The following is a 22037-nucleotide window of genomic DNA, read 5'->3' on the forward strand; positions in this document are numbered from 1 at the left end:
TTTGATGGACAAGCATTCTACTTTGGTCAAATCTACAAAAGTACCCCTCTATCACTACTTCCTGTCACCGCTCCTCTCTCTGTGACAATCTCTCTCTACCAACAGCGTCGCGAGAATCCTTATCTATGTCCGCTGACCTCTCAGAAGCACTAGCAAGCGTTATAGGGAGACATTTTAAAGTTTGCTTTTTTCTGTGCGTTTCGTGAAACATGGCTTTGAGTCCAAGACATTGTGAAAATTTTCCAGATGACTTTTGTTATACATGCAGCGAATATAGTGTAGTTAAAAATCGCATGAGGAGCATTACAGACTATGTAAGACAACTTTATCTCGCTTATTTTTACTTGAAACTCGGAGATCAGGACAAATCTTGGGCACCTCATATAGTTTGTGTGCAGTGTCTCAATGATCTACGCTTATGGCATCAAGGAAAGAAGACTGCTTTACGATTTGGAATTCCTATGACGTGGAGAGAGCCCCAAAACCACTTTGATGATTGTTATTTTTGTTCCTGCCATGTTCGTGGGTATAACCGAAAATTAAAATTAGGTGTAATGAAGCAGTCTGTCAAGGCTGTTCCAAAAGATAGCAATTGTTTCAAATACCTGTGCAAAAAGTTTCCAGGTTTTTCCCAAGCTAAGTTGAAAGAAGGAATATTTGTTAGTCCAGATATCTGCAAACTCATGAAGGATAAAGAATTTGAGACTAACATGACAGAAACGGAAAAAGAAGTTTGGGTTGCTTTTAAAGATGTCGTCAGTAAATTTCTGGGTAACTACAAGGATCCTGATTATAAGGAAATTGTAATGAAAATGCTGGATAAATTTAAAACGTTGGGTTGCTCCATGAGTGTAAAAATGCATTTTCTTCACTCACATGTGGACTTTTTCTCTGAAAATTTAGGAGCAGTTAGCGAAGAACAAGGGGACAGGTTCCATCAAGATATCAGAGATATTTAGCATAAATATCAAGGAAGATGGGACAAGAACATGTTCACTGACTACTGTTGGATAATAGCTCGGGATAAACCTGAGATTAAGCATGAAAGGATATCATCAAAAATCAGTTTCAGAGGAAAATGAGTATATACATAAATAGAAACTTTTCTCTTTTGTTTTTTGCTTGTTTTGCTTTTTGTTTCAAACTTTCATATACACATACACAATATTTGTTATTCTTGGTTAATCGTCAATTTTACGTAAGTTATCTCAATAAGAACAAATTAAAATGGTATGTTGGTGATTTTCTTCTAGAAACTGATGTAAAAAGTTACACAAAGAACTTATTATTTTCTCTTGACCAGAGGTGACTTCTGCTGTCTGGTAACAGTATTTTTTATTCATTTTAACCTATAAAATATCAGTTGATAGCTCAAAAATCAATTTTCTTTCACAAGATTAAATTTTACATAGATCAAAATGAATGAAGAGAAGAGTTACCGGATAGTGCATGCAAAATTATTTGAGAGAATTCCTTTCCAAATAGGATTTTAGTAAAAACATTAATATCGATTTTATAAAAAATCCTGATGTGATTGGGGAAAATGAAGGCCATTTTCAAAATCAGCACATCAAATAACATATAAATCAACAATAACTTCTCTTGTATTTTTCAAAAAGTTCAATTTTGCAGGCTTGTGTAATCGATAAGAAATTTAGAGTTTTGTATTAAACCAGATAGATTGAGCCCAGTTTAAAGAATGGCGTTGGGTTAAGACAACTGTATCAGCAGGTTAATTTGATTACAAGAAAAATGCATTAGTCACTATTAAATGTTATGTTTTTATAAAAATTTACTTTTAAACGATATGTAACACATAGCATAATATTTTGAAAAAATACACTCATTTTTATGATCGGCAAACATTAAAATTAAGACTGCTGGTATTAGTATCATAATATAATTGATACATAGATTCATGTGAAAATAAATCAATGCTAATAAAATATGCTATATATATGATACTATATTATAACCCTCAGAAAAAATATTGTAATTGAAGAGGATTTTGATACACTTTTAACAGATCAAAATTTCTCTACCGCTTACCTTCCCACATTTTAAATGGTGTATGAATGAAATGCAACAAAAAGGCACAACCCACAATTCTCATTTATAATAAAATTGCTAGCAAGACTTGATTAATTCTTAAACTACCTCCTGACAACTGTTACAAGCTGGAAATGGATAGGGAGATTCCACATAAGTGACCATGTATTTTATTCTAACCTTCTTCACAGAAAAATGGAAATTCCATTCTAGCTGGTGAAACATGTATAAGCGGGTTAGTTGATTATCTGATATGCAATTAAGTAGAGATGACATAAGAAAATTAAATAATCTTTAAAAAGTGATAATTATGTCGTAATTATTAATTACTTTAAACGAATTATTAATACTGAATATGTGGAAAGTATAGACATTATGAAATATGCATAATACTACACAAAGACACTTACAATAATTGTTGACCAGAAACAATGAAAGCTTCTAAAAATGAATCTTGTCCCAATAGTTCAGTGTAAATAATATTTTCAGAAAAAGTGGTCTCCAATAAATCATACACAGCTAGTATTACAGAGCCTAAGGAGGAACTGATAAGTTACTCAAGTATATAAAAAAATAACATACACTATAAATTAAATTAAAAAAAAATTTAAACCAATTTATTTAAAAGTAGCTTAAACATAGACAGTTTTCTGTAAATTACATATTATTTGCTGTTTTAAGTATTTGTTTGACATTAATGCAAAAGAGGGAAAAAAAAAAAAAAAAAAAAAACCAGCAGGGATACCTTTTGAAGTGTTCATCAGAGATATAATTAACAGAAAGACTATTTTAAGTGGATTTTTTTTTTACTCAGATCAGAATATATCAGTTAAGCACTGATTCCTAATATAATTTCAGTTTTTTTTTTTTGAGGATGACTAATTTTAAACAATTGGTGATCACTAAAAGTTGATGGGTTATCATTAAAAAAGATATATATATTGGTCTAATAATCTTGAGTAAGCTTATTTCAGATGTCTCATTAATTATATAGGTTTAAAACTAAACAACTGCTATAAGTAAAGTTATTTTAATCTAATATTTAGAAATTTATAGTTGAAGACATTACATATTTGGAGGGAAATATATTTAAAAATACAAAATTAAACTTGGAAATGGAAGAAGTGATTAAAATGACTCATAGTGAGATATATTTTTAAAGGAATGATAATCCAAGTTTTTGAAAGGATTAATAGATAAACTTTTACTGTAATATAAAATGAAAGAAACTATTCAATTATATGATTTATGATAGAAATTATATATCTTATCCATTTTAACCATAGGAAATTTGTAAGAACTGGTTCACCAAGAATCAGATTACATATAATAATTTTTTAAATTGCTGAGTAGTTACAACTTCAAAAGGTCTCAGTTGCTTATGAATGATAAGTTTAATGAAAAACTGAAGATGAATTCTAGATCAGCATTAAGAATAAAAGTTGTAGTACTGATTTTCAACTGCAATAAACATTACAAAAGGTTTCTTTATAAGTTTATAATAATTCTTAACACAGTCAACTATTTTTAATTGAACCTAAGGAAAATTGTTTTAATTTTAGAATTAAATTTCGAATGAGGGATTTTTATTTTAAGGGAAGTTTTTCAGTAAGGGGAATTTAACACAATTTGTTATGACACCCAAGAGATTTTTATTCACTGCAACTATGTGTACTACTTCATAATCACAAAAAAAAAAAAAAAAAAAAAAGACAAATTGCCAAGTAGTGCCATGAAAGGAATGACAGCACGGACATTTAAGTCCATGAAAGGAATGACAGCTTGACTATCAATATGCTAAAATAATTTAAAGTTACAATGAATAAAAATAGGCAAGTCTAATAAAAAATAACAAGAAATTGTAAAGATAAATTAAATTTTAAATAGGAAAAAATATTTATCACATATTTAGTTAGTTATCATGGCAAGTTCAACTTTAGAATGTGACACAATTTTCCATACTTGACAAGTTTTATATTCTCTAAAATTGAAAATGTGTTAGTAATTCTTTATAAATAATTTCACTTGTTTTTAGTAAGTTCAATAAGTTTTTAGAAATCCAATGTTCTCTATTTATTTCCTCCCACACTAAAGAAAAAACAAATGTGAGACTTCTTTGAGAGTTTTCTCTTCTTTTCTCATTTAAGCTTTTATATGCGCCAAGTATTGACATAATGCATTTCACAGGATGATAACAAGAAATTATGAACTATGATGATTTCTTATTCTAAGTACAACTTTAGATTCTCCAACTTGCAAAAATAAGTAACTGCAACTGTATTAATATATTGCAGCACACAAACTTCCTGAACAAGCAATGAATTGAATGGAATAAAGTATTCAATTCAGTATGGATGTCATTTGTTTATCAACCTGGTTAATTCATATTAAATAACATTAGAGCAGTCATATTATTTAAAAGCCATGAATTTTTTTCTGATTTACATGAAAAAAGGGCTTTTATAACCCAAAACAAAACAAAGCTTGTTATTTGTAAATTTGTTAAAGAACAAGTTTTATTATTAAGACCAGGAAATGATGTTAGTTTGAATTATTCAATATTTCATATTATCTGTTTTTGAAACTTAAAACAGCTGACTGTATTAAAAATCAATATAAAGATCGTAAGCACACGGAAATAATACCATTTCGGAAAGCTATTATGAAGATTTTTAAAAACTAGCAAAGAGTTTCATTCAATGACACTTTCTAGTAATGCAGACTCAGAAACAGGGACAAATGGAATCATAAATGTCCAGAAGGTTATTTGCAGAGCCACTACTAAAAAATAAAAAATATGTATACATTTGTTTCACAGATAACAAATAATAATTCTTTAAGCAAAAATAACATTTATATATTATATAAATGTCAAGTACTGTATATCCCAGTGTATGCATCAACCCCTACTTTTTAATGCTGAGAAAGCAAATTTCAGGTAAGTTGAGTTTATAAGTTATCTCTGAAAAAACCAAATATGAAAATTTCTGAAATTATAAAACGTAAATAGTAAGTCTACAAAATTTTCTCAGGTTAAAAATATTTCACATTGTTTTCACTGGATATGATACATTTGCCCTCAAATAACGATCTTTTAAAAACTGTGAAATTTTTAATTTTTTAAATGAGGAGGAAGACAATTTTTGTGGGACTCTAGCAGATGAAGAGGAAGTAGAATCCATCGCTTAATGGAATTACTTAAGACAACACTGCTAACGTTATTAAAACAGACACAGATGACGTTTCTGAAATCTTCAAATTTGTAGCTTTATTTTAAGTTTTAAAAGTTTTCATTGTGTTGTATTTTTGAAATACTCATAAATAAATTAATTTTCATAATTCTTAATTTTTTTGGACATAATTTAAAGTACTGGTTCTAAAAAAACCTGCAAATATAAAGTAAAATGTGAGAGAAAATGCATAATTAATTTTATATAACATATTAAAAATAGTTTTTGAAAGGGGTAAACTGATACAGTATTTATATCCATCTCATTGTTTTTAATTTATTGATATTTCAGGATCAACAAACGTTCGCATTTTAGTAAAATTTGGTGTATTTAAAAAGTTGACTAATACAACGGGATATACGGTAGTCATATTAAAATTAATAATGTTACCAAATTAGATTAACCAACCAAGAGTTTTACATTTGAACAAGTTTGTACAGAAATTTATTTATATTCATTGACTTATTATTTTAAAGGAGGTTTCTTAGCAGAAAACACAAATGGACTGCTGTCTTTTGGTATCACAAACACTCAGTTGGTTAAATATTGATTAAGCTAACATATTTTATAGAATGAAAAGGTTTCTAAATATGATAAGAGCATGCCTTTTTTGTCAACTACATTTAACACTTTAAACAATCATAAAATTAAAATGAATAATTTTATTACTGATCACTTGATAACTTTTGGCTTCTAATAGTTTAATTTTCTATAAAATTCATAAAAAATTAATAAATAAAATTTGTAAATCTAATATTTAGATAAAACTAATCAGATGTGATCCAGTTCATAAGATTGTTTGAATGTAGAGATTAAGAGCTGAAATTTAAAACACAAAAATTTAGTAAGCAAACTATACACAACAGGGTTTGTTGATTTAAATCAGCTTGATTTAAATCAACTGATATTTTATACATATATTGCAATTTGAAAAGTTAAAAAAACAGTGTTTTAAATTATTGATACTTTTATTATTTTCTTTTTTTAGTTTTAAAATTTATTTTAAATGAAGTGCTGCATTAATTAATTTTAGTTATCAAAATTACTTTCTGTCTTGATGTGTGATAAATCCAACACATTTGAAATTACCTTTTTAAAAATCTTTTGATACTTGAAATTGAAAATACAGATTAAAGTAAACATTCAATGCTGTCTTAATACAGACTTGCATAGCTGTAGAAAGTAATTAATAAACATGAATTTTTTCAACATTATATTTATTTGGTGGAAAATGTATATTTAAAAAGCTTGACGTTATATTAAAAAGAAATTACCCTAATATGCCAAAAATCGAAGAAAAAAACTGCTGAGAGATTCAGACAGTTTTTTCCTGATATAGTGTCATTCTTCCTCTTCAAATTCTTTCAAAGTCTATTCAAAGCAGTAGGGATATTAACTGGTAACAGGGTGCATGTTTACAGTATCTTCGTCAGACTTTCTATTTCATTACAGATTTTTTTATAAGAAATTTTGTGAAAAAAAATTCCAATGGGCACATAGATTTTTAAAATTTTTTTTTAGCTTATCTATTTTGATATAGAATTAAAAATAAATATTTTAATATTAAAATATATAGATTAAATATTTATTTTTTGATGAATGACTAAACAAAATCTGTTACATTTATAAAGTCTTTTTAATTATAAATCAAAGTTCTTACAGTGTATTTGAATGAAAATCAAAAATAATCTGATTTAAATCAAAAATAACTGATTTAAATCAAAAAAATCTGGCTTTTTTGATTTTTTTTAAAAAATCAAAAAAATCACAAACCTTGTACACAACTAATAAAGAAAGAAGGGTATATCAGAAATATTTTTAACTGATAAACAAATTAATAGCTTTAACTTACTGTTTAAACTGTTTGAAAGAATATCTTTCACATTAACCTTGAAAAAAGATTTTTCTCCATATGCTTCAGACCATAAATTTTTAGAATTTTCATGCCTCAGACCATTTACAATTAACCTAAAACAAAAAGCTTATAAAATTATGAAATATGGAAAAAGAAAAACTGATATATTTCAATAAAATTTTATGGTTAAAATTTAATCTATAATTTTTATCAATATTTTGAGTATCTAATATGGGAAAAAAGTACATTCCATTAATTATAATTAAATGCAACTTTATAGTTATTTAACAAAGAAACAAATACTCAACACACCTCATTACTTGTATCAGTGTTGGACTATCAGATGTTCCAGATAATAACAGAACAGATGACCTAAACATATAATTATATTATTAGTTAAGCACATAATAAAATAAAACAGTTTTTTTAATTAAAAACTAAACATCAGAAAAACAAAGTAAAAATTTAATAATAATTTTGAGGAAATTAATTTACTTTAAATTATAATTTAATCAGTTTAACCAAAGTATTTGGTCTTCTTATTTATTTTAGAAACAATTTTAACTCCATTTTTATCTAAAATAATAAACACTTTAACTTGTTCAGACTTAAAATAACTTTTGAAAATAAATAAAATTGAGTAGTTTTCAAATGTTTCTTTTTGTAAAGAGTTTATCAATAGTCATTATTTTACTTATATTTTGCTTCACAGAACTTTCATTAGGCTTTTATTGACAAACATTACAGAAAAAGTTTGTATCATGAATTTTTATAACATAAAGAAAACAAACAGAACATAGATTATTTTTAATCAATATTTTATTTTGGGGAAAGGTTTTTAAGTTAGATTTAAAAGTAAGATAAAATTTACACTGAATGTAAAGTATCTCACTTAGCAGGGATGAGATTGGCCAAAAGCTGAATTTCCATGTGAATAAATTTTACATGTGTGCAATCCTTTAATAATAAATTCCTGACAATTTAAGATAACAAACAAAAATTGCTATTTTAGATTGAAAAAATTACATGATAATCAGCAACTGTTTAGATAATTATTTTTCATATGATTAGAATTTCGCATTTTATATCATAAATAACAGCAGCATTATTTCTTAAATCTTGGTGCTGAGTTAATCAACTCTTTTTCCACAAAAAATTGAATAATTTTTTAAGTGATTGCTTTTGTTTGCTATATCTTTTTTTGTTCTTCTTTTTGCTTAATTTGCTGCAAACGTTTCATGTTTTACAAAACAAGTAAAATATCCTTTAACAAGGTCAAATTTCTCGTAATGCAGCTTGTGATTGAGGGGAAACAGATTGGTGATTAATTTAGTCGTTAGCCCATCTTCAAACAGCTTTCCACAAATTCTATTTTTTCTTTCTTTACCTGCCTTTGTCACATTCTTCTTTGCAAGCACAGAATGTAAGTTCTGAATATGCCTATATATACTAATAATTGTTGATCGAAAAACAGTCACATTTATAGTAACTAATTTCAAAAAAACCTACTTTTTACAAGAATCGCGATAATTGATTTTAAACTCGTGTGAATACGAATCGTTACATAAGTTTTTAAAAACGCGTAAATACAAAAAGTGATACTGGATTTTTAAATCTCGTAAATAAGAATCATATTGTAGTATATTCAAATCGTGTGAATAAGAATCGAAATGTTACCAAATTCTGGGCTTGAGACTTTTAAAAAGTTCGTTTGAAGCAGCGACGTTTGAATTACGAAAATAGGAACTATCTGGCGAGCGGGTAAAAATGAGAAAAATTGTATCTTCTGTGCGTAAAAGTGGCGAAAATAGCTAAAATGTGGAAGGATTGACAGATATGTAGGTTGAATTTTCTGTTTATCTTTGAAAATCGGAAATGAATATAATTATTTTATTTCAACGTCTAAATTTTTCAAAAAAGCAAAATATTTATTAAAAAAAATTTTTTTTTTAAAAAGTTAAACTTTTAGATAATCAAGAGTTTTTGATAAAAAGGCTGATATTCAAGACACAAAAGTAAAAAAATCTCATCCCTGACTTAGTTACAATTTCTTAAATTTAAAAACTGTTTCATACACTATTTTTATAGCTGTCTTTTTGTAATGTTATAATTTTTCGTTTTAATACATATAATTTGAGCGCCAAAGGAAAAACTCATCTAATTAGTTCCAAATTATTCCTTCAGAAAGAGATTGACATTATTAAACTCTTAGATTATATATTCAAGAGAAAAAAAAGAGAAATTATTAAAAAACCTACTTAATTTTTTTATATGAAAGTCTTCGTTTCTAATGGACAATTTTTAAAACTTTGAAAAATGATAAAAACAAATTTGAATCGAAGATTGAAGAACAGCTCAGCTTTATAAAACTTTTCTGTTAAAACAGAGTATTTAGGATTTTAAAGTTAAAACATTTTTAATAAATACACCATTACTAAAAACAATTCTTGGTTATTTTTCCTCAAAACCTTTTTGAACAAATGATTTTCTTTGAAAAATAGCTACAAAAAAATATTGTTTAAAAAATTCACATCCAACCATCACTTACATTAACATTTTATTTTCCAGTATAATACTGCAAAGGGGTGGAAAAGTTGATAGATTAGCCATTATGCCAACAATAATCTCCTAAAAACATACATATTTTTAATAAGCATCACTAACTAAATTTGGAAATAAAATAACTGAACTAGACTATACCAAAACTAAGCAAACTAAATTTTTAATGATATTTAAAAAAAAAAAAAAATTGATCTGAAATAAAACATCAAGTAGAAAAATAAACAAATAAAACCAGAAAGTCAAGTGAAAATATAGGGTGTTTAATTTAAAACTGACAATACCCAGAGGCTCCTAACTACAGTGTTAATGATTGAATCTGCATGAAACATTAATAATGTAATAAACTTTAAATGCATGTTAATTAAATTGTAGAGCCAAAATTTAGGCTGAAAAAAGAAATAATTTGAAGTTCATCAATAAATGGAGTTGTAAAGCTATTTCCATTTATATGCACATAGAGCACACAAGTATGCAAGCTAATGAAAAATTCTGTTATTTTTTGAATTGTTATCTTTCTTTTTATTACCTTGCTCTCTGATCGTGACTTCCTGATCTAAATAATATACATTTGAAGTTTCATTTGGATCCATTCAGTAGTCGTAGCTAGGAGCCTCTGAGTACAGAAAGTTTAATTTTAACCATCTTGTAGAATAAAACAAAAAAGTTTAAGAAATCATATTTATAATATTAAAAATTTGTAACAGTTTAAGAAGTCATATTTATAAAATTAAAAATTTATAACAGTTTAATTTCTTTCTTAATCTATAAACTACAGCTATACATTTTTTTGAGCACAATATATTTTGTTAGTATATGACAAATAATTAAGACACAGATAAGCTCCAAAAACCAGAGTTCTTTGCTATCCATACTTTGTTTGCCATAACAGTCATTCCAAATGATTAATTAAATTTACTTTGTTTGCCATAACAGTCATTTCAAATGATTAATTAAATTTCAAAAGCATAAGTTCAAGCTATATGTTTAAACAAATTTAAAGACAAACTACCTAAAAATGCCCATAAAATACTCAAAAATTAAAAAAAAACTTAAACATTTACATTATTAAAACCACTGATAATCTTTGATCAAGAATGGTATGCATGAATATGTTAGGCTTAAAAATAAAATATAAATTATTTGGTAGCACACACATACAAAAATATACTACAAAGCATTTTCTAAAAAATATTTACATCAATGCCACATATTACTTTTCATCAATAATACTATAAAAGAATACATAAAATTTAAAAATAAAATTTTATCCCGAAAAATTTCTGTTTGTAATAAAGAATTTGCTAGATTTGTCCTTAAAAACTAACCAAAAAAATATAAATAAATAAACAATAAAAAAAGAGACACGAAACAACTGTTACTACTTTTAAAAGCAATTATTTATTTTCATCATTTTTAAAATAAGCAGAAATATTAATGAAAAATGATGGATGAGGATTTATCGAATGTAATTATTGGAATTTGTCGCCATATATATTAAATAATACATATTAGTTTAAATATTTTAAGATGCAGATGAAAACCTAATTTGTGAAGTAAAAAACATCTTAGTTTCTGAAAAAAAGATACACACAATGATGAGTTTTAAAAATAATTTAAACACCTAAGTATTAAATAACGTTTATTAATTTAATGACTTATTAAGTGTCAGTGTAAAACTAATGTGTTGAATTATATATTTTACAATTTAAAAGCAATTGTCATTACCAAACAAATTAAGAGGATAAAATTTTTATCTACTGGTAGTCCAAGAATGATAAGTAAAATTACAGAATTATAATCAATATGATTCTATAATTTCAACCAAAAATTAGGAAGAACTTGCATCTGTTTTACTGACCAATAATCGTGGACTTTGTGTTTTTTCTACAACATCTAAAAATATCCCACATATTCCAGAATCTAGTAGGAACTTGCCGACTTCCTATAGAGAGATGAAGAAACAGGTTAAAAATAGAAAAAATATTTCATCACTATTTTAATATTTTTTACTAGATAAAAGTGAAAGTTAGAAAAAAATAACTAAAGACTACAAAGAATAAAAATATACAAAATGTTTCTATCCTTTTTGCATTAATAACTTTTTCTTCTTTCCTTTTTGTGCTTCATAAAAAAACTTTATATGAAGTCTGTAGCAGAAGTAAAAATTTAGAAATTATCCAGAATCTGGAATGCCTAGGGCAAAATAAGGAAATTTTACTACTGGCCAATTGTAGCATTTTTACCAGTAACCCATTTTTAATATTTAAGCAACTTTTACAGAAATTTAAAATAGTTTTAAAATAGTTCCAAAAAAAACTTAATCTGAAAAATGTCAAGCATTTCTCAAAATATGGTAAGCACTACAAGGTCCATTTCGAAAATGAAGAAAATTTTCAAGTAACAAGCCTGAAATAGTAATTTTCAGATCATTATAAAATATTAAAAATTCCATTTATATATATATATATATATATATATATATATATATATATATGTAATACAAAAATTAAATACTTTTGTATTAATAAAAGAATTAAAACTCTTTCGTTTTCATAAAATGTCTTTGTTAAAGAATAAACGTCGAGAGATTCTATTTTGGGAAATCAAGGCTGAAAACATACCATTGAAATATAAATAGATTTATATTTCAAAGGAAGAGTTATTTATAGAATCGTGCCCTTTTTCATTACCATATAAGGAAGCAGAAATGATTTTCCTTAATGCGTAAGGATACAAGGAATGTACGAATGTGCCTTTTTACTTCAAATCTATGTTGGTATAAAAACGTAAGAGCGCATAGTTTTGCGTGTCCTTTTTCATCATAATGTGATCCTGATAAGCTGTGCCGGAATTGTCCGGAGTCTTGTCCATTCCCCTCCCGTAGGGAGCTTGGACGTCAACTGTTAGCAATGCCAGCCTACATTTAATAAACCTGTTTAGAACATCTGATGGCTTATGACTGCAATTATTTCAAGCTAAATACAACACTAATAACAGGGTTGGAGCCCTGTTATTACAAGTCGGCAGCATAGTTGCTTGCTGAGGAAATCTTTGACCGGCTGTGACTGCTACGTTGAAATTTTCCATCAACCCCGGAGGAGAAAAAAATCGGCAGTGAAAAAAACGTTGAAGGAAGGAAGGATGGCGATTTTCCACCCGTACTACTGGTACCTCGTTGCGCCTGAAATGCTGGAGAGTGTCCCCTGAAACCAGTGAAAGTATCCCATCCGATGACCCTACAGTGTCCCATCCATCGAGTTCTGATGTTCATTAGTGCTCAAAAAGAAATTTCACTTTGGTTCAAAAATGAATTAGTCTCTTACAAGAATTGTTTTCTAAAAAAGGGAAAACAAAAGAGAATGTGCACGAATTTTAATCATGAATATTCATGAATTGCTACGATTTAAGTGCGCGAAAGAAAAAAAAAAAAAAAGTGATATATTTTGTGTCTCTCGTCAACGAAAAATGGATGAAGGTCAAATGGAAAGGATTGACTGTAGATATATTTTATTTCTCTCTAATTTTTTTTTCTCAATGTTATGATTGAATATTTTAGTAATATTAGATATGAGTAGTAATTTAAATATTTTATTTTCAATAATGGAATAGAGTTAGATTGTATTTCTTGTGTTTATATATTTTTTTATATATAATATTATGATATAGTATTGTATTTATCGTGCATCTAAAATGTTTTTAAAGGAAATAAATGTGATTCAAACGTCAATTAAATTAGTGACGGCAAACAAAATTAAGTTATTATTTAAACTTTTGTTTCCAAATGATTTTTCTAGATTAAACCGTAACAAAATTTAAAATTTTTCTGAATTTTCTTTTGAACCAAGCGATGAAGAATTTTCAAACAAACTACAAGAAATTTGTAATACTTTCAATTTTTCGGACTTAGTCAAAATTTCGGACATTTTAAATATTTCCAGTGAAGGAAATAAAGATGAAATTGCCAAACACATCTTAACTTGTTTATGCGATTTCAATTTTTTAAAAAATTCTTTAGTAATTGAAAATCCCTCTGAAGATGAGGAGGAAACTAAACAATTTCAATGTAAACAAACTCAAACGGATTTTGAATCACATTTACCAATTAAAAATTTTGTAAGTCAATTTACACATGTGGCGCCAGGCATGGTGCGTAGGCGCCAAGAGAATCAACGGGATTACAAACACACGATCGGCAACCTTGGAACTGCCCCAGTATTTAAGAAGCTTCGAACTTTACTCAGTCTCTATCCCACACCGTCTTACTTAACTTTTATGTTTCTGTTTTTAGCTTGTTATGTTCAGTTGTTAAATAAATGTTTAAGTTTATTGTTGTCATAGTTGTCTTCAACTTAATATGAGAGGGTTCCTCCCCCTCAATTGGTGACCCTTGTGTTTATTATGTTTTTGGATACGCTATTATCCGTTGTTTTACAATTTGGAATAACTGCTTGAATTTGGTAATGTACAATTTCCTCTCTTATTTGGTCAACTGCTTTGCTTTGCACTACTTAAAATTTAAACTTAATGTATAGTAATATCTTTTTATTGTATAATGTTAGACTGAAATTTTTAAACATTATTGTAAGAGACTTTAATTAGTAGTTATTGAATTTGAATATACGAACTTTAAATGCTGTTGTATATATTTCTTAGTATAATATTTGTAGTTTTGAATCATTCTTAGTCATGTAAATACTTATTTTTATTGTGAATATTTCCATATATTCTCTAGTTATTGAATTGTTCTAATGTATATATATACAACTAGTTTAGTTTGAAAATTTTCATGAGTGAATCTTTAACTAGTTGCTTAGTTTTGTGTTACAATGGCTGATAAAGATAAAACGGGAACTGAAACTGAAATTCATAAAATTGGCCTTCGCTTACCTGGATTTTGGATTGATAATCCAAGTTTATATTTTACGCAGATTGAGGCTAATTTTAAATTATCAAGGATTACTTCTGAATCTACTATGTATTGCTGTTTAATCTCTGTTCTTGATCAGAATATTATGCAAGTAATTGCGGACTTGGTCAGAAACCCAAATTTGGAAAAGCCTTACACTGCCGTTAAGGATAGACTTATTGCAGAATTTTCCTTGTCCGAGAGTAAAAGAATTCAAACTTTACTTCAGGACCTTGCATTGGGGGATTCTAAGCCGTCTGCCTTGTTGCGACATATGCGAGAATTAGCAGGATCTAATTTTTCAAATGAGGTTATTAAATCTATTTGGCTATCTCATTTACCCTCATCTATTCAGTCTATTTTAAGTGTTAGTACGGAAGGTTTAGACACTTTGTCAACTTTGGCAGATAAGGTTTCTGAAGTAACTAGTTTTTCTGCAACTTCAAGTTGTAATGAAGTTGTAAATAGAGATTCACTTATGGAAAAAATAGCTCAAATGTCTACGGATTTGGCAGAGTTGAAAAACGAAATAAAATCTATGCGTAGGTATCGAAGTCTATCCCGTAGTCGTTTGCGTTCCAAATCAAATGTTTCGAAAAAATTTTCTCACGCTTCTAAAGGTGAAGCAGAGAGTCAAACTGCCGAAACGAAAATGTGTTGGTATCATAGGAAGTATGCTAAAAAAGCACACAAATGTATTGAGCCTTGCAATTTTAATTTAAACTGATGAGCTCTACTATTAGTCCGGTGGTTAATAGTAGTGAGAATTTAAAATTTAGCCACCGACTTTTTGTTTCTGATCGCAAAACTAAGTTAATGTTCTTGGTCGATAGCGGATCTGATGTAAGTTTATTGCCTATAACATTTAAAGGTTGCAGGCCAACATCAAATTATGTGTTGCATGCTGCTAACGGCACTGCTATTAAAACATTTGGTGTTAAACTTATGTCGCTAGATTTTGGTTTACATCGAAAATTTGATTTTACATTTATAATTGCGAATGTTTCAAAACCAATTTTAGGCGCGGATTTCTTACGACATTTTGAGTTGTTAATCGATCTTAAAAATAAGAAATTAATTGATACGAAAACGTCTTTGGCTCATCAAGGTAAAATCTTTCCTTCCTCAATCCAAAGTGTTAAAACAATATTTGGCAATACTAAATATCACGATTTAATTCAGGAATTTTCTGAAATTACTAGAGTTAGACCTAATTATCTTAAAATTAAGCACGATACAGTGCATTATATTAACACGATTGGTCCTCCGGTCGCTTCAAAAGTTCGCAGATTGAATTCTGTTAAACTTCAAGCTGCCAAATCTGAATTTGATTTCATGCTGCAACATGGTATTTGTAGGCCATCCAAAAGTCCTTGGGCCAGCGCCCTACACATGGTCCCAAAAAGTAACTCTGATTGGCGACCTACCGGCGATTACAGAGCTTTAAACTCCTGTACTCGGCCTGATAAATATCCTTTACCAAATTTGCAGGATTTTTCTCAAAATCTGTTTGGCAAGAAAGTATTTAGTATTATAGATTTTGTTAAAGCATATAATCAAATTCCCGTAGCAGAACAAGACATTGAGAAAACTGCAGTTATAACACCTTTTGGGTTATTTGAATTTTTGTATCTGCCTTACGGTTTGTGTAATGCACCTCAAACCTTCCAACGTTTTATTAACGAAGTTTTATATGGTTTAGATTTTGTATTTGCTTATATTGATGATATTCTCGTGGCAAGTGCTAACGAGACTGAACATTTGTATCACTTACGTTTAATATTTGAACGTTTAAAACAGTATGGTTTAACAATTAATGCTTCTAAGTGTATTTTTGGATCTTTTGAAGTACCCTTCCTTGGACATTTAGTAAATGAGCATGGTGTTAAACCCTTACCACATAAAGTAGATGCAATTGTTAACTATTCTAAACCCAAAACTCTAAAAGATTTACGCAGGTTTCTTGGGTGTTTAAATTTCTATAGGAGATTTATTCCCAAAGCGGCAGAATTGCATGCCCCGTTAAACGCTTTACTTGGGGGTAGTAAAAAAGGCGATAGTAAAACTATTAACTGGACTGCAGAGTTAGAAAATTCTTTCGAAAAATGCAAAGAAAGTATTGTAAACATTACTCAGCTATCTCACCCGGCACCTGATTGCCAGTTAGTGCTGTTTACGGACGCTAGTGACATTGCAGTAGCAGGCGCCTTACATGAAAAAACTGGATCTGGTTATATACCTTTATCCTTTTTCTCCAAAAAGTTAAATAATGCCCAAGTTAAATATTCTGTTTATGACAAAGAACTTTTGGCGATTTATTTGTCAATAATTCATTTTCGTTATATGTTGGAAGGAAGGGTATTTCATGTTATAACTGATCACAAACCTTTGACACACGCCTTTGCCCAAAGTTTTGAAAAGTGCTCTCCTAGACGTTTACGACAATTAGAATTTATATCACAGTTTACTTGTGACTTACGATATTTAGCAGGCGCAGAAAACTTAGTGGCAGACGCTTTGTCAAGGGTAGAAGAAATTGCTTTTCCTGACAAAATTGATTATGTGCAAATTGCAGCTGAGCAGTTGACTGATGAGGAATTGCAGGTATATTTAAAAAATCCAGATGTTACTAATCTTAAATTTAAATTAATTGTTTTGCCTAATTCTGATGTAAATTTGTATTTTGATGTCTCCCAACCTAGTGCTCGTTTGTATGTACCCATGAAATTTCGAAAAATGATTTTCGATTCTGTACATAACCTTGCACACATCAGTGCCCGATCTACTTTGAGACAGTTATGTAGTACATATGTTTGGCCTTCAATTCGAAAAGACATTGTTCAGTGGTGTCGCACTTGTTTAAGTTGCCAAAAGGCTAAAATACATCGACACGTTATATCACCATTGGGTAAAATTCCTGTGCCTAATGCTAGGTTCCAGCACGTGCATTTGGACCTGATTGGCCCATTACCGGTGTGTCGAGGATATAAGTACTGCTTAACTTTAATTGATCGGTTTACACGATGGGTTGAGGTGGTACCTCTACAAGATATCACGGCAAATACAGTAGCACGAGCAGTGATTTTTAATTGGGTTTCACGGTTTGGTGCTCCTGTTAGAATTTCAAATGATCAGGGAAGACAACTGGATTCCTTCACTTTCAAGAAATTAGCACAAATTCTGGGTGTTGAAATTATTCGTACGACTGCATACAATCCTAAGGCCAATGGGATGATTGAACGTGTTCATAGAACATTAAAAGCAGCCCTTATGTGCTATACTACAGATTCTTGGCTTGATAATTTGCCACTAGTTCTCCTGGGTTTGAGGACTGCTGTTCGGAAGGATTGGAACTTCTCTTCTGCTGAGTTAGTCTATGGGCAAACATTGAGAGTTCCCGGAGAGTTCTTTACTAACTCGGGAAATGACATCTCACAGTCTGAATTGATTTCCCAGTTGCGTAAGGCATTTAGTGAGGTCAAGCCTGTAGCTTCTGTTTGGCATGACAAACGAGTCGTTTATGTACCAAAAGATCTTCAGACTTGTACGCATGTGTTCGTGCGACATGACGCCGTACGGAGACCATTACAACCTCCGTATGATGGTCCATATTCAGTTCTTAAGAAAAAATCTAAAATCTATCTTTTGCAGATCTCTACGAAGAAAAAGTGGATTTCTATTGACAGGTTGAAACCGGCGTATTTGCCAGTGGACGAGCCCCATACTTTATTCCACCATGATTCTCCTTGCCAGTCTGACCTTTCTTCAACTACAACTGCCGAGTCTCCTTTGCCAGAAAAGGTACCGGACCCAAAGAAGTACGTTACTCGGTATGGTAGAAGAGTTCGTTTCAGAATCTGACGACTATGAAACTCCGGTGGGGAGTGATGTGGCGCCAGGCATGGTGCGTAGGCGCCAAGAGAATCAACGGGATTACAAACACACGATCGGCAACCTTGGAACTGCCCCAGTATTTAAGAAGCTTCGAACTTTACTCAGTCTCTATCCCACACCGTCTTACTTAACTTTTATGTTTCTGTTTTTAGCTTGTTATGTTCAGTTGTTAAATAAATGTTTAAGTTTATTGTTGTCATAGTTGTCTTCAACTTAATATGAGAGGGTTCCTCCCCCTCACACAAGCTAGTTTAAATACTAAAATGTATGTTGATAAAGAAATACAAACTCATGTTTATACTGATAAAGATATGGCATCCTATAGTCAAAATTCTAGTAATGATTTAAATAATAGAGAACCTGAAACTAAATTAATAGTTAATTTCGCTGATGTTGAAGCAGTTACTCCTATTTTTAAAGGAGAAAAACACGAAAATATAAATTCTTGGTTTGAAAATTTTGAAACTCATGCTACCTTATTTAAATTGTCTGATATGCAAAAATTTTTATTTGCTAAAAGATGTTTGAAGGGAAATGCATTAACTTTAATTAGAAGTGAAACTCATTTAAATTCTTATGAAAAATTAAAAAATCTTTTGTTTGAAGAATTCGGACTTAGTTGTAATAGTGCAGAAGTACATGCAATGTTGCAAAAAAGAAAGCAAAGGTATAATGAAACACTTCAAGAATATTTCCTAAAAATGAAAGAAATTTCAACTCAAAGTGATATTGATGACTTAGCTCTAATCACTTACATAATTCAGGGAATACCAGACCAAACAAATAATAAATCAATTCTTTATGGAGCCAATAATCTTTTTGAATTCAAACAAAAACTTAAAATTTATGAAAAAATTAAAAGTGACTTAGACAAAAATAAATTTCAAAATAATAAGGGACCATTTATGAAAAAAATGGAAAACCCAAAATATGACATAAAGTGTTATAAATGTAATGCACCAGGACATAAAGCCCCGGCTTGTCCTAAAAATAAAAGTGTAACCCCGAATGTGACAAAACCCAAAATACATCATACAACACAGGAGATCCCAATAAATCAGTGTAAATACTGTTCGAAGAAAGGACTTTTGAATCAATTTCACATGGGCTCCTCGTGTGTAAACAACCCTAACAATGTTGTTGAAGTGAACGTTCAAAATATGACAAATAATCAATAGCAATTAATAATATCCGGATATAAAGTTGAAAATGGATATATAGTTAAAAATGAATACCTAAATGGAGGTAAAGTGGAAAATAAATACCTAAAGGGACGTCCAAAACAAAATAAAAATGAAAAAGTTAACAAAGAGATATTGTTGAATGTTGATACCGGGTCAACATTAAATGTAATACCAAAAGATTTGGTGTTAAAATTGAATATTCCAATTAAAAAATGTGAGGAATTAAATGTTACCCAAACGAAAGGTCAACTAACACTTAACAAAATTTGTGAGTTTCCCCTTAAATTAGGCAAAATTGTTAAGTCAGTTAAGTTTTTTGTAATTGATACTGATTTACCATATGCTTTACTTGGGTTGCAGACTTGCAAAGAGTTTTGTTTGTTTATTGATTGTGTCGGGCCAGTTGTTACTCAATTTGGTAAGAGATTGATCACCTCTGTTAATTCTAACAGTGACAACTTATCTTTGCACATTAGACAACAAAATTCTCAAAATGTTAAAGTTAAAAATGTTGAAAAAATAAAAGTTGATGATGTTTCAGTAAAAGTAAACATTGAAAAAAATAATGTAAAGGGTAACAAAAATAAAAGGAAAAGGACAAATAGGAAAAAGAAAAAATGTCCAAAAATTTCAAATGATTCGGAGACAGATCTAGGTAATGGATGCATACATTATCAGGTTAATATCGACGAAAAAATAAAAAATGAAAGCGAGATAGAAAATGTGGACTTAAAAGAAATTTTAAAAAGTTATGATGATATTTTTGCAAAACATAAACATGACGTAGGGAAAAAGGAACAATCGTACCAACCTAAAAATTTTAAATTTAAAGTATTCTAAATTTTTTTTTTTTTGGCTCACCAAAAATTTTTTTTGGGGGGGATGTAATACAAAAATTAAATACTTTTGTATTAATAAAAGAATTAAAACTCTTTTGTTTTCATAAAATGTCTTTGTTAAAGAATAAACGTCGAGAGATTCTATTTTGGGAAATCAAGGCTGAAAACATACCATTGAAATATAAATAGATTTATATTTCAAAGGAAGAGTTATTTATAGAATCGTGCCCTTTTTCATTACCATATAAGGAAGCAGAAATGATTTTCCTTAATGCGTAAGGATACAAGGAATGTACGAATGTGCCTTTTTACTTCAAATCTATGTTGGTATAAAAACGTAAGAGCGCATAGTTTTGCATGTCCTTATACATCATAATGTGATCCTGATAAGCTGTGCCGGAATTGTCCGGAGTCTTGTCCATTCCCCTCCCGTAGGGAGCTTGGACGTCAACTGTTAGCAATGCCAGCCTACATTTAATAAACCTGTTTAGAACGTCTGATGGCTTATGACTGCAATTATTTCAAGCTAAATACAACACTAATAACAGGGTTGGAGCCCTGTTATTACATATATATATATATGCACATGGGGAGCATTTTTGACAAAAAAAAAAGAAGAAGCTAGCAAGTGGCAAACAGATTTTTAATAGCCATATTTTAGTACATTGCAGCAGGTGTCAACAGTTGATTTTGCACTACGTCAGAAGATTTAAAAAAAAAAAAAAAAGGTTTAAAATAGGAAGCATTTTATTTAAAATTTGTCAAAAAATAAGTAAGCTTTTGTAACAAAATGTATAATTTATTGTTTAGTAAAAAATACAACAAAAATTAATTCAATACTCTGATAAAAAAATATAAAAAAATAGCCAATGTTTTGAATAGCAATGGTTAATTTAGAAACAGTAGATTAGATAACAGATAACCAAATTTAAAAATAAATAAAAAATCTAGTGAAGGGATATTTTATAACATAACTAACCTTAATAGTAACAACAAGATCTTAATTGGAAATTCTCTAATATTACAATCATAGTGAGAAGTTGATTTCTCTTGAGTTTACTTACTTTAATAATTATATTCCGTATCACAGAAATTGAAATAAAACAACTTACTTCAGATACTGACATATCCCACAGGGCACATGCATCTTCTTCTATCTTTGGATCTAATTCCACAATGTCTGTTTCTAAAATCTCATTTTCTACAGAATTTTTGTGAGTTTCTCCAACTTTATCACATGCCTTCAAGAAATATTCATGAAAAAAAATTATCAAAGTTGCAAATAACTAACAATATAAATTTTTAATTATATTTATAGCGATGAAGAAAGTTTGTGGTTGCAATAGAATAATTAGAAATAAAATGTAAGAATTTGTTTTTGAACAACGATAGCAATATCTGTCTGTAAAATACTTATATTACTATAGTTTACAGTCTATAACATATTAACATTGTAAACATGAAAGAAAATCCCACATTCCTTCTTTCATTAAATAAAAACCAGTGTCAATATAACAT

At 29.1% G+C, this 22037-nt stretch overlaps 1 protein-coding gene across 1 annotated transcript in view; it reads right to left on the bottom strand.

Moving 5' to 3' along the window:
* The window catches only part of LOC107456220 (uncharacterized), a 34464-nt gene that overhangs the window by 8137 nt on the left and 4290 nt on the right, over positions 1 to 22037 (bottom strand). Inside the window, exons 3-8 of the mRNA XM_016074023.4 lie at positions 21632 to 21760; positions 11555 to 11638; positions 9683 to 9762; positions 7447 to 7506; positions 7132 to 7247; positions 2460 to 2583 (exon numbers count right to left, since the gene is read on the bottom strand). Of these exons, the coding sequence (XP_015929509.2) occupies positions 2460 to 2583; positions 7132 to 7247; positions 7447 to 7506; positions 9683 to 9762; positions 11555 to 11638; positions 21632 to 21760 (593 nt within the window). The remainder of the gene's footprint in view (positions 1 to 2459; positions 2584 to 7131; positions 7248 to 7446; positions 7507 to 9682; positions 9763 to 11554; positions 11639 to 21631; positions 21761 to 22037) is intronic.

Source organism: Parasteatoda tepidariorum, chromosome 6 (assembly GCF_982258835.1).
Source record: "Parasteatoda tepidariorum strain Cologne lab strain chromosome 6, Ptep-v5.0, whole genome shotgun sequence".
NCBI lineage: Eukaryota > Metazoa > Arthropoda > Arachnida > Araneae > Theridiidae > Parasteatoda > Parasteatoda tepidariorum.